We start from the raw sequence: 13,602 nt of genomic DNA, 5'->3' as shown, positions 1-13,602 counted from the left end.
CAGCAGTAGCATCTTACCTACTAGTTCTGGGAGATAACCAAGAGGTTTGGCAATAACCTGTGTTATTTTGAGAGTTCCTGGACCACCTTCATCAATCAAAGGGAGGTCTCTTCTGTCTGGCACTGTGTTCCTTGACAAGCAGCTCCCAGGTATACATATGCAGTAATGTCTGGACACTGTATGTGCATTTCTCATGGGGTTTCAAGGGCATCACTTTTTTCCCTCTAGGTTTCCTAGCCCCCAAGATTCATTCATCTCTACTCTTTTTCCTCCCATCCAACCTCGCTCCCTAGTCCCAGCACCCCCATTATCCCCACCATACCCCCAATAACACCCACCATCCTCCCTCTCCGGACTTGCCTCCTGACCCCCCCACACACACACACCATGGCCCCTTACATGTCCCTCCCTCCTCCCTGCTGAACACTCCCACTCCCCCCTCCCCATAACATCTGTTCCCTACTACCCAATAAAATATTTTTAAATCAACTAAGAACAGAGTAAAATCAGTGGTCTTGACAGATAAAAGATTTATAGCCAATGTCTTTTCAATGACAATGTCAGTAATCTGTGTATTAGAATTCCTCCACAGCCTCTGACAGCAAAATGAATACTGTCCCCTTACTCTTAATTTCATACTCAAGGACCCTTCTCACAAGCAAAAAACACAGAAAGCCAATAAACTGATGCACATTTGTTGCAATTTGTATCAATGTCCTGCTAGTTGAAACATTCCCTCTAGGCAGGACAGGAGGAGGCTCATGAGACTCAGGAAGTAAACAACTCAAAAGTCTCAAGAAGTTTCTGAAACTAAGATTCACAAGCCCCCTCCCCAAGATTACTGAAGCATTAAACAACTGTTGGGGGAGTAGACTCTCCACCAGCCAGGCCCCATGGAGGAGACTCACTGACCTATAAAGCTTGCGAGGTCTGCATGAGTTGCCACCCAGGCTGGGGTGGGCTTTTTGGTGACACAGCTACCTTTAAGTCATCCTGCTCCCATAAATGACCCCTCATCCATACTCCTTTAAGTAACCCCCAAAATTTCATAGGTTCACAAAGTTGGACTTTGATGGAATCATCACTTTGGCTTCCAATTCTGAGGTGAGTAAATGTTTGTTTCTGTCACCCCAAGAAAAATTTTACACAACTTTAAATACCTACAATGGACAAATCAAAAGAAAAATCTCAGTATGTGCAAAAGCATCAAACTATCTGCAGTTAAATCTAAAGATTCTTCATTTCTGTCATGCCCCCTCTACTGTAGAACTGACCAACATCTCCCACTATCTATTTCTTCCCTTCCATAGAAGTGGCTTAAAAGACATTGGGGATGGAAATGGAGAAATGGATCAGCAGTTAAGGACACTGGCTGCTCTTGCAGAGGATCTGGGTTTAGTTCCTAGCACCTACATGGCAGCTAACAATCATCTGTAATTCCAGGTCCATGGGATACAACACTCTTTTCTAGCCTCCATGGGCATCACACACATGTGGTATACTTACACGCATGTAGGCAAAACACTCATACACATAAAATAAAAATAAATAAACAAGAAAAGACACTAGGGGGACCCAGAATTATTCTCCCAACCAATCTACAGAAACGAGATTCATCTCAATAAAATTTGCCTTCTCTGTATATTGTCTATCTCAGGTACTATCTTGATGACAGAAAACCAGCTCCCTGAGAAATTATGGAAGAGGTATGGTCTCTATTGTTTTCAGTCATGAGTAATGCGTGTTGAACACAAACATATTTGTCATGTAATTTTGCCCAAAAAAGAAGTTAAGATTCCCTCTTCTCTTTAAATAGATATGATCAAGTATTACCCACTATTCCCCTTCTTTCCTCGTATTTCTCCTTTCTTTAAGAACCTACTGTTTCTTGGGCTGAAGCCTCCCTTAGGAACCACAATTTTTCTCACATAGATATCAAGCACTTTAGCCTCATATGCCACAGCCATATCTTTAAGCAAATACTTCTCGATTATTTGAGACAAAGTCACAGGAACAGAACTACAGTCAAGAATAAATACACAGATCATTACATTCAGCAAGAGGTTTTCTGCCTTTTAAATCAAATTAAATGCATGTCTGAGAAACTATGGTGACTAGTGCCTTCAGCTTCCACCTTCAAGCTCCTTGGATGAGCCGTGTTCCGTTTTGTTCTACTGTACTGTCAGTGTTAACTGGGGTAATTTTTAACACCACCAGACTCTAGATGTGTGGCAGTTGGCAGTAATAATGGACTAGCTCCTGGTCCTTGATAGAATATGCGAGGTTGGATGGGAGAGCCATAAGCTTCATTACCGGAGACCATAAAGCCATTAATCGCTTACTTAAAAGTGTCTAACTGGCCTTAAATTGGCAGCCTGGCTTTGCTCAAGCCTGGCCTTGCTCAAGCCTTATCAACTGGTCACTCCCTAGACTGAGAGGGACTGTTTGTGGAACCCACCTGTCTCCTTTAGGGCTATAGGTAACTCATCCATCTGCCTGAGCAAATAATCTTCAGAAAAAAAGACCCTCAAGGACACCAAACCCTGGCACAAAGTTAACTCTTGCAGTCGTGCAGCAGAGTTCCTATATAAGACCAGACTGCTTCCGGTTCAGAGCGCAGATAATCATCCCTCGAGGAACAGCTTTTATCAGCCATTTGCTGGGCTTCCTGAATCCAGGAAGCACATTTCTTGCCTGTTGCATGTCTGGCTCTGACTCTAATTTCTAAACTTTAAACTCTTTCCTTTTTCTGCTCTCCTAAATCTAACACTCCCTTAACCAGAGTGATCATAGAGCCAGATGCTCTGCAACCAGGTCCCTTGTTACTGTTCAGAATTTGTGCTCTGCCGCCCCTGCAGTTCCTGCCACTGTACCATCCAGAGCACAGCAGTACACAGCGGAGTCTGACTCCTGGACTAAGGCTTTGTGCACGTGGAAGGAGGTGGCATCTTTATCACCTGTGCCTTCATAGCCCCTGTTGCTTCCTTTCTTGTTGGCCTTTGAGACTCGAAAGAGAATCTTTGGACCTTCTCCAGGATACTGGATGTACCAGAACAGGACTGGGTAACCTGTGGTTTTATAGGAACAATTCATAGTCAGGGAAGCTCTTTCAGACAGGATCACTTCATCCTCTGTCTGAGTGACTAAATCTCCATTAGCTACTCCTAAAACTAAAACATAAATACAGGCTAATGTGAACATTCAGTGCAGGTTAGCATGGTTACGATCTAAATTCTGACTCTTTGAGAAAATTGTACATAAAATTTGCGTTAACAACATGGAACCAAAAAAACCAACATTATGTGACATTTTACTTACTAAACATTAAGAAAATTATAATCATTGGTCCAGGAGAAAAGCTCATTTTCTGAGCCTCTCAAGTGCTTGAATTTTGATGTTATAATATGAGGAAAGGTGAAAGTCACAGTGAAAAGATGACTATGAGATCAGAATTGAAACAGAAAACGTGTGTGTTAGGAAGATGCACCCCCTTGTGGAAAACACATGACATTCACTAGCTCAATGAATTGTGTTCTTCCCAAAACTCAGTGCTGTGTACCACTGTGCCTCTGTGGTCACTCTGATTTAGAGACAAGGAATTAACCTACTATTATTAATACCTATCACAAACCCAGGTAGTATAAAATGCATTTACAATCCAACCCCTGAAGAATTGCCCAGAGATGTGACCAGCATGTGTGATCTGATTCATGAACAACTTTTGAGCTAATCATCCTCCCCATATGACAAAGCACCTTTACCTTTGCTCCAGAAATCTATTCCAAAGCAATGTGTTCAAATTCTACAGAGATCTAATATTCGTTCATTTCATGTTTAATGTTTCTGAAATCAGACTGATGGAGCTCAGGGACCCTTTTTCTTCCTTCACCCAGAATTAACCTTTGAATGCTAAACAGTATTTTCTTGAGTGTGGCTAGATTTTAGATTCCCTGCCTCCTGGATTTGCTCTGTGTGCATATATTCCAAGGTTTTGGCAACACTAATTCATTTACATGAACTAATCACCTTATAAATACAACACGTTTAACAAGGTCCCCTAGGGGACTCAGCTCCCTTTGTTAACTACTCCTCTTGCCCCAGAGAATCATTTAAAGAGCAGAGGGCAATTAACGAGAATGGGGGTTATAATGAACCACTAGAGGTGTCCTATCTTATCTGTAATATCGGCACTAGCCAGAAAAGCACAGGAGATTGATTTTAAAGTTTTGTTTTCCTCTGGGCTGTTCATCTTAAGAGACAGTCCCTGTGGATCTGTACTTGTCAAAGGTAACCAACTCTAGGCCTATTTCTTCCCAGGACTGTGTATGTGTTTTATTTTAAAAATGCCTAGCCTCTTTAGTGTCACTACATCTGGCAGAGTGGAGGCAAATTTGTCTTCTAGCTCATTCCGCTGGGCCTTCCTTCATCAAGAGAGAGCAGTGTTCACTAAGAGCTGTCAGTTTAGTGATCGTTGTGGGCAGAGTTAGCCTGTTCAATACCTCTTCTTTCCATTTTCACCTGAACTGCTGTCTTAAGCTCAACCAGGAATGCAGCAAACGATAGTCAGTTCCTAAAATGTAAGAACTTGGAAGTTAGAACCTTGTGTTTGCCTGCAGTAGACCATTCATTTCCCAGAAAAGAAGGCAGGAGTTGGAGATGACACAACTCGTCTAAGGTCCTAGGGTAGATGAACAGAATCAATAGCTAGAACATTAGTCTCCCAGTTCAGGGTTCTTCCAGGAAAAGATGCAAATATCTGCCACCTGAAAACAAGTCTGGAAAACCGGTTAAAAGGACAGTTTAGTCAAATGGTGTCCAGGAAAAGCACGATACCAAAGTAATATTTTTAGATTTTTCTAATTCTTTGACTTATGTTCTCATTTTTTCCTGCGAAGTGGGTTCTATGGTTGTTCCATGGATCTTTTGGATAATTATGTATTTTCCACATAATTTTGATAAGTACATCTTTAATCAGTTGGAAGAAAAAACTTGCATATCCATATAATGGATATACTATTCACTGATAAAAAAGTAATGAACAATTGATACAAGAAATAAATCTCAAATAATTATACTGAGTTAAAGAAACTAGATTCCCCCAAAGTACTATTATCTATTTGCATAAAATTCTAAAAATGAAAATCAATCCATAGTGACAGAAAAATATTAATACTTCCCCATAAAGGAGTATATGTAAAAAAGGACATTTTTTTAGGCAGGTCTCACACAGTCCAGGCTGGCCTCTAACTCATGATAATCTTCCTGCCTCAGTCTCCCAAGTGCTGTGACATAAACACCACACCCAGAAAATGAGATTCTAAGGGGATCCAAGAAAACCTTTTGAAGTGAATGTTGTTAGTTGATTTGATTTTGATAGTGGTTTTATTGGTATATGCATGTAAATTTTTAAGCAAGCCATACATTTTAATACTTCGGTTTATTGCATGACAGACCCTGATAAGTTTATATAAAAAGAAAAGGCTTCCAGGCCAGACGTGGTGGCCCATGCCTTTAATCCCAGCACTCGGGAGGCAGAGGCAGGCAGGTCTCTGTGAGTTCAAGGCCAGCCTGGTCTACATAGTGAGTTCCAGAACGGCTGGGGCTACAGGGAGACCCTGTCTCAAAAAGACCAAAAAAAGAAAAAAGAAAAAAAGAAAAGAAAAGAAAAAAGAAAACGTTTCCTGAACTGACTATTATGAGGTTATGGGGATCTTCAAGGGAGTAACAAGATGGTTGATTGTAGACGTACAGCTGCAGGAAGTAAAGGCACAACGCGTTATTACAAGCAAACAAAGAATCGAAGACTCAAATACAGCAGAGTAACTGTGGCTCTGAAGCTCTCCTCAGTAATTCTGAAATCCACGTGCACTTTTCCACTGTCTTTAACACCAACGCTGCTTTCTGGGATGCTCTCCCAAAAGATCTCCAACTTTCACAAATTTCACCTTGCAGCACAAGTCTACTGAAGCTTTTGCACGTAGACTGTATTTGTACCCTAAGTTCTATTTCAAACCTAGTCAAATTTCCCTCAAGTCCTACTTGTTGCCTTCCTTCCATCTCCCTGCAGACTTTGAAGTAAAGGGTTCTTCTGTGCAGCAGTCTCAGGTCTCACTTTAACTATCACACCCAAACTGAGTGGATATCTGACTGTACTCTACCAACTCCCAGGAGAGAGTAGATGTTTTCAGGACATTTTAGTTTTGATGAGAAAAATTGCAGCTACTACAGATCCATTAGTTGAATCACCTAAGAGATGAGGCCCTGTTTCCTAAGGTCCCTTAGCATAGTGGTATCAAAAGACGCTGTCAAATGGTGAGAGTCAGAGGAGTACATTTGTTCCTTGATTGGCATGTATACTATGAGAGGTCTGTAGAACTTACAACATAACATGTCTGCATACTACTGAAGGAGGAGAAAGATAATTCGGGAAATTTTTCATACTATTCAATTTTTTACACAGTAGACTCCTTAGAGGCGTCATTTCTTGGAGAACAACTAAAGAGCAAGAAAAATATTTATAGCTTCAGATGGTAGAGTGCATACAAGCTAGGGACGCACGAGGCTCTAGATTCAATCTCCAGTGAGAGATTTAGTTATTGAGTAAACTTAGTAAGAGAGTCTGAGCCCAGCTCTTTGCATTATCAATTTCTATATTCTTCCCACATCTACATCTTTGATTTCCTGTTGCATAAGTATTAGTACAGTTTTTACCCGTAAGTACATTATTCACAGTGAAATGAATATGTATCCAAAAATCCTTCATATGTTCATCTGTGTCTGTGTTGTTAAAAAAACTTTTTAGATAATTTCAAATTGTATTGATCTCTTCATTTTGTCTAAGTGTTCATACTCAGGAACACTAAGCCTCAAAAATTATTGGAAGCATAACTCACAAGGTTTGAATTTTTAAATATTTTATTATTTTTATTTTATGTGTACAAGTGTATTGCATGCATGTATGTGAGTGCACCCGTGTCATGCAATGCTGCGGAGGTCAGAAGAGGGCTTCGGATTCCCCTGGAACTGGAGCTAAGGACGGTTCATAGCCGCCATGTGGGTGCTGGGAATCGAACCCAGGTCCTCTTAACCGCTGAGCCATCTCTCCGTCCCCACAAGGTTTGAATTTTTAAGGACATGAAACTAATGAGAGTGACTTCAAAAGAAAATTGCACTGATTTTTTTTTTCCAAATCATTTCACAAGTTCTCCTTGGAGAAGAGAAGAGAGGATTAAGATCACATTTTATTTTATGTGCATGAGTGTATTGCCTGCATGTATGTAAGTGCACTGTGTCATGCGATGCTCACAGAGGTCAGAAGAGGGTGTCAGATTCCCCTGGAACTGAAGTTATAGATGATTATTAGTTGCCATGTGGGTGCTGGGAACTGAATCTGGGTCCTCTGCAAGAGCAACCGGTGCTCTTAACTGCTGAGCTATCCCTACAGTCCCAACAGTGTGCGGAACTCTTTAAAAACTAAATATAAATCTACCATGTGATTGGGTTTTACCACTCTTTGGCACATACCCGAAGGACTCCTCCCACTGCAGAAATATTTGTGCAGCCAAGTGTGTTGCTAAATGTGTATTCTTATATTTACAGACACATATACCTGTCATCACTCATCAAATAAGCTTTTTGTAACTGTTACAGAGTTAACACAGAGATCAAACACAGAGAATGAGTGTCTGTGAGATGCCCAGCCCTAAGTGACTCATCTACAATGGAACTTCTATACTTAATGCTCACTGAACATTGTGCAACAGGGGCAGAAAGAATATTAAAGCATCTCTCAACTCTCACCAGCAAAGCTTCCTCATACAACAGAGAACAATTAACACAGAAGGTCAGAACTAGCCAGTGTAGAGAATAAGAGTCAGCAGAGTGTGGGTCCCTGGACAGGACTCCTATATTAAAGCTCACCCATGCAGGGCTCAGGGACCATTGGGGAAGAGGGGACAGAAAGACTGTAAGAGCCAAGTGGTGTATGAGCACAAGGAAACAGTTTTCCAGACTTCTGGGAACTTGCTTATATGAACTTACAGTAATTTTGACAACATGCACAAGACCCATGCAAACTCAAACTAGACAAAAGTCCAGCACAGGACTGTGGAAATGGGCAAGAGGCCCCAACCTTAATGTAGGAACTATTGTCAATTGCTCATGGCTGAGTGAGGGAGAGTTGGTCTTCTTTAGAGTGACACTAGATATACTGAACAGGCTCCAGTAGATTAACTCACACCCAGAGATATCTGCAGATGTAAACTTACTGGATAGGCCTTAATATATATGACAGAATACATGAAATCTAGTAAGTGGACATAGGGGGCGCACCCAGGGGAGGGGCTCTAAATATGATTAAGATGTATTGCATGAAATGCACAAAAATTCGGTAAAAATATATATTGAAAAAGACATTATTAATGCGTACAAATGTCAAATTTAAAGAGGTAGATTTCAAAGTAAGAGTAGCTGTGGAGTGTGTACACATGTGTGTTAAGTGTTAAGAGATAAAGAAAAAAGGAGCGCCGGGCGTGGTGGCACACGCCTGTAGTCACAGCACTTGGGAGACAGAGGCAGGCAGATCTCTGTGAGTTCAAAGCCAGCCTGGTCTACATAGTGAGTTCCAGGACAGCTGGGGCTACAGGGAGACCCTGCTTCAAAAAAAAAAAAAAAAAAAGAAAGAAAAAGAAAAAAGGAGCTAAAGTGCATCTCTTGCATCTCTTGGGTGTAATGTACATTGGTAAATTATGTACTGTTTAAGCTCACTAAGAAGCTGGCTCTGGAAGTGGGATTGTACACACACACACACACACATAGTGAGTTCCAGGACAGCTGGGGCTACAGGGAGACCCTGCTTCAAAAAAAAAAAAAAAAAAAGAAAGAAAAAGAAAAAAGGAGCTAAAGTGCATCTCTTGCATCTCTTGGGTGTAATGTACATTGGTAAATTATGTACTGTTTAAGCTCACTAAGAAGCTGGCTCTGGAAGTGGGATTGTACACACACACACACACACAACTCTCTCCCCTCCTTCTTTACTTCCTCCCTCTCCTCTCTCTCTCTCTCTCTCCCTCCCTCTCTCCCTCTCTCTCTCTCTCTCTCTCCCTCTCCCCCCCACTCAGGCCCAAGCATGTTTATATGTTTATATCAAATGTCCTCCAAGACTCCATCCTCAAACATGAGGATGGGCTGGCCTCTACTTACTCTTTAACAAGGAGACAAGGGAACATCAAAATAGCCCAAAAGTTAAAAAACTTTCTGCCCATGAGAGCAGCTAGAAGGTAAACCTTTTCCAACAGAGGTTACTATTGTTTATTTCATGACACAGAATGCCTGCAGTGTGACAGAGAAGCCAGAAGTTCAACCATGGGAGGCTCATCCATGAGAGAAAGCTCACCAGGGAACTCCCATGGGCGGCCTCAACTTCACATTCAGTTTCTGCCGGATGTTGTAAACACCCAATTTGATGGTTGTCGCTATCTGTTGCTATTTGTTCTTTTATATGGAAGCCTCACCCGTGGCAACACTGCTCTGCCTGGGACCGTCTGTATTAGGAGCTCTGGCTGGCTGCCTCAAGGGTCTTTTGCAGTCAATTTTCTGCTGGATGTTTGGAGTGATCAATTTGACAATATTTTTTATATGTGTATGCATGTATTGCCTGCATGTAGGTAAGTGCACCCATGTCATACAATGCCTGCAGAGGACAGAAGAGGCTGTTAGATCCCCTGGGACTGGAGTTATGGACAGTTGTTAGCTGCCATGTGGGTGCTGGGATTCAAACCCGGGTTTTCTGCAAGAACAGCCAGTGTTCTTAACCGCTGAGCCATCTCTCCAACTCCCCAATTTGACAATATTTTGCCATCTATCTATGTATCTACAACCTTTGATTCAATCTTTTACTTTGGCTTCCCTAATGAACTCACTCATTCAAAAAAAAGTATGTCATAGATTATTCCCCAGACCATACAGACAGTGGGAGAAATAGCCTACACAGAGATGTAATTACCCTGAAACATGGGAAGGCTTGAAAGAAGAAATTCTCATATCTAGCACAAAGAGATAGTATGGACTCTTATTTGGACATAGCACCCAGTCTCCCATAATATGAAGTTCTGCTTTTTCAGAACACTTGACCTGTGTCTATATCTCATTTTTCTCATTCTGCACCATTTCAAGCAAGTTACAATTTTTAGATAGATGATAGATAGATGATAGATAGATAGATAGATAGATAGATAGATAGATAGATAGATTATAGCTAAGCATACATGAAATAAATTGGGAAGAGAAATAATACAAAAACCTGAGAGAATCCCTCATCCTTTTATTTTGTATTTCCTAGGTCTTAGTCAATTACAACCCGGGGGGAAACCATGATAGTAGTACTTGAAATGCTGGCACCTCTAGTGTCCTGAATTAATGCCGCTTGTAGGTCTATCCAGCAACAATTCTTCCATGAAATACTCTGCTGTAAAAGAAATAAGATGACTAAGAAGGAGTCTTTTAAGAGTCTCTGACATGCAGAGAGGTGATTAGGATCTCTGAGGGGTGAGGTGGGAGGGGGATATGATAAATAATGGGCTACCTCTCCTTTAGAGCACGTCCTTTTATTTCTGACACTTAAAAAGACACTGTCAAAAAGATGTTTTACTGATTCGACTTTCTATGCAGGAGAACGTACAACAGTTACCCAGTAAGTGGTTTTATAGGGCGTTTCACCCACACGTTATAATAAACTGAGCCTGAAAATATCTTTTGTGCTTTTACAGTGTTTGGATGATAACTGTGAAAAACTGTCTAGTGAAGGTTAGCAAACTGTACCTGTGGTCTTTTCTCATGTATGATAGTTTACTATCTTGGAGCACGATGCATTGTTAAATAATAGGTTTGCTCGTCTGGCCAGCAAGAAGTAACTGAGGAGTGTTACAGAATCCTGTTTCCATGGCTTCATTGCTTTTAAGTTGTTAGACCTGAACAAAATGGGTCAATGTTGAAAGAATAAAGTTTTCCTGTCTCCACCCCCCCAAAACAAACAATACAGAACAGCTTCTTCCATTGTACATGTGACATTAAACATTAGTTATTGAATCATGTTGCAGTTCTCTGTTTAACTTTCTTAGAAGCTGCCAAACTGTTTTATTTGGCTGAACCATGTCACATTCCCAACAATGATGCATAGGCTCTAGTTTCTTCACATTCTCAATGGTACATATATTTTCTCTTTTTTTAGTTATATCTTTCTTATTTTGTGTAAAAAAGTATCACATTATGGTTCTGATTTTCAGTTCCCTAATCACTAAAGATTTTGATTATCTTTTCATAAGTTTTTTGGCCATTTGTGTATCTTTGTAGAAATGTTGATGTTTTTTGGTCTGTGTGTGTGTGTGTGTGTGTGTGTGTGTGTGTGTGTGTGTGTGCATGTGCGTGCACGCACGCATGCACATGCATATGTTACTGAAGGATTGAGCCAAGTTAGACAAGTGCTAACACAGTGTTATATCCCCAGTCCTCTTTTGCACTTTTCTCTCTTATTTTGAGACAGTCTCACTAAGTTGTCCCGGCTGACCTTGAACTTGTGTAGTAGCCCAGGTGATACATCTGCCTCAACTTCTCAAGTAGCTGGGATTAGAGACCTGTGCCACCAGATTAGATCTTTTGCTCACTTTTAATCACACTTTTTGTCTTTTTGTTTTTGAGCTATCAGAGCTTTCCAAGCAATATTTTTATTACTTGAGTTTCATACAATGCATTTTGATCATATTCTCCCTCTCCCAACTCCTTCCAGATGCACTCTAACACTCTACCTTCCCAACTTTCTCCCTCTCTTTCTCCCTCCCCCCCCCACCCACCCCATCCAATTTGTGTTTCCCAAATACTCTCGCTTGTGGAACCTGCTCTGGAGGTTCGTGTTCATGGTCAACCTATCAGGGGCCACACTGTTAAAGAAAACTGATACCTCTCTCCTAGTAGGGATCAAATACCACTCGCTCCTCAGCTAGAGATGAGAGTTCATGTCCACCTCCTCTCTCCATGCTGGAATTTTGTCTGGCTTGAGCTTGCAGTCTTATGCATGCTGTTACAATTGCAGTGAGCTCACGTGTGCAATCTCCCTGTTGTCTAGAAAACGCTGTTTTCTTGTAGTCATCCACAACCTCTGGCTCTTAGACTCTTCCTGCCACCTCTTCCCCAAACATCCTTGAGCTTTGGGGAGAAGGATGTGATACAGATGTCCCATCTAGGGCTGAGCACTTCTCAGTCTCTTACCTCTCCATGTTGACCAGTTGTGAGTCTTTGTGATAACTGCCTTCGAATGCAAGAAAAAGGTTCTCTGATGAGTGTTCAATGATGTATTGATCTATGGATATAGCAGTAAGTCATTGGGAGTCATTCTAATACAAGGCCCATTTAGTAGAATGTTAGTAGCAGGTTCTCCCCTAGGGCCCGTGACCTGTTTAGCTACAACTTCATGGCCCCAATAACAGTGCCAGGTATGGGTTCCAGTCACCCTTTGTTTGGATTTATGAGCTTATTTTTTTAATGTTTTTATTAACTCTGAGAATTTTATACAATATGCTTTCATTATATTCATCCCCACTTCTCCTAGATCCATCCCTACCTCCCTAAACTGTATGCCCTCTTTTTTATTAGATTGTTTTAATTTAATAACCCATCAACTTCAATCTGTGGTGTCCATATGCTTCTAGGTGTGGGGCCATCCACTGGAGCGTGGGCGACCTACCAGGAGCCACACCCTTAAAGAAGGTGTTTCTCCCACTCCCAGAAGCCATCAACTAGCCATAGCGCCTCAGTTAGGAGTGAGGACTCATGAACCTCTTCCAACTCTGTTAAATTTTACATGGAACAGGTGGTTCAAAAGGACACTGAGATGGATTACTTGGCACTAAGGAGTTTATTAGACAAGTTATTAAGACCACAGACAGAGATACAGAGGCACAACATCATGGTGGAACCAGGCCCCAGCACCAGAAACAAACAGCACGATGGGGTCTCCAAGGAGCATCAAGCCCATATGACCAGGTAGAGTCTCAATTTTGAAGATGGGAGTTCACTGCAAAAGCCTGCAGCCAGGCTTTCCGATTTCCAGGCAGAGGACAAGGAAGGGAATGGGGAGCAGGATGTAGCAATCCTAGGTGAGATGTGCTGGCAGGTAAGTCTTCTAGGTCTGTGCTCATAGACAATGTCTCAGTAGGGTGCCCGACAATCTGTGTGAGAGAAAATCTGAGCAGAGGCTGGATTCTAACATTACAGTCTTTTTAAAATTTTTTTATTGAATTTTTGTGCATTTCATACATTATACCTTGATCATACTTGGACTCCCCCATGTTCATCTGCTGCATTGCCCCCCCCATTAGATTTCATGCATTCTCTGTCATATGTGTTAAAGCCTATCAAGTCAAGTTTGTGTCCCTAAATATCCCTTGGTATGAGTCCATCCACTTGAGCCTGGTCAACCTATCTAGCATCACTCCCTTAAACAAGACCAACTCTCCCTCACCCAGCAGTAAGGAATTACTAATAGTTCCTCAACTAAAGTTGGGGCTTCTTACATATTTCCCCATTTCTATGCTGGGTTTTTGTCTGGAC

At 41.4% G+C, this 13,602-nt stretch overlaps 1 gene segment (V, D, J or C); it reads right to left on the bottom strand.

Annotated features, from left to right (window-relative positions):
- Positions 1-2,829: 2,829 nt before the first annotated feature.
- LOC115070295 lies at positions 2,830-13,355 on the bottom strand. The segment is given in 2 exon segments: positions 2,830-3,170; positions 13,316-13,355. Coding segments are annotated over 2 exon segments (381 nt in total).
- Between the last annotated feature and the right edge of the window lie 247 nt (positions 13,356-13,602).

This window comes from Nannospalax galili, unplaced genomic scaffold, assembly GCF_000622305.1.
Source record: "Nannospalax galili isolate Female #2095 unplaced genomic scaffold, S.galili_v1.0 scaffold1256, whole genome shotgun sequence".
In the NCBI taxonomy this organism is placed as follows: Eukaryota; Metazoa; Chordata; class Mammalia; order Rodentia; family Spalacidae; genus Nannospalax; species Nannospalax galili.
This window is presented reverse-complemented; position numbering and strand designations above follow the sequence as displayed.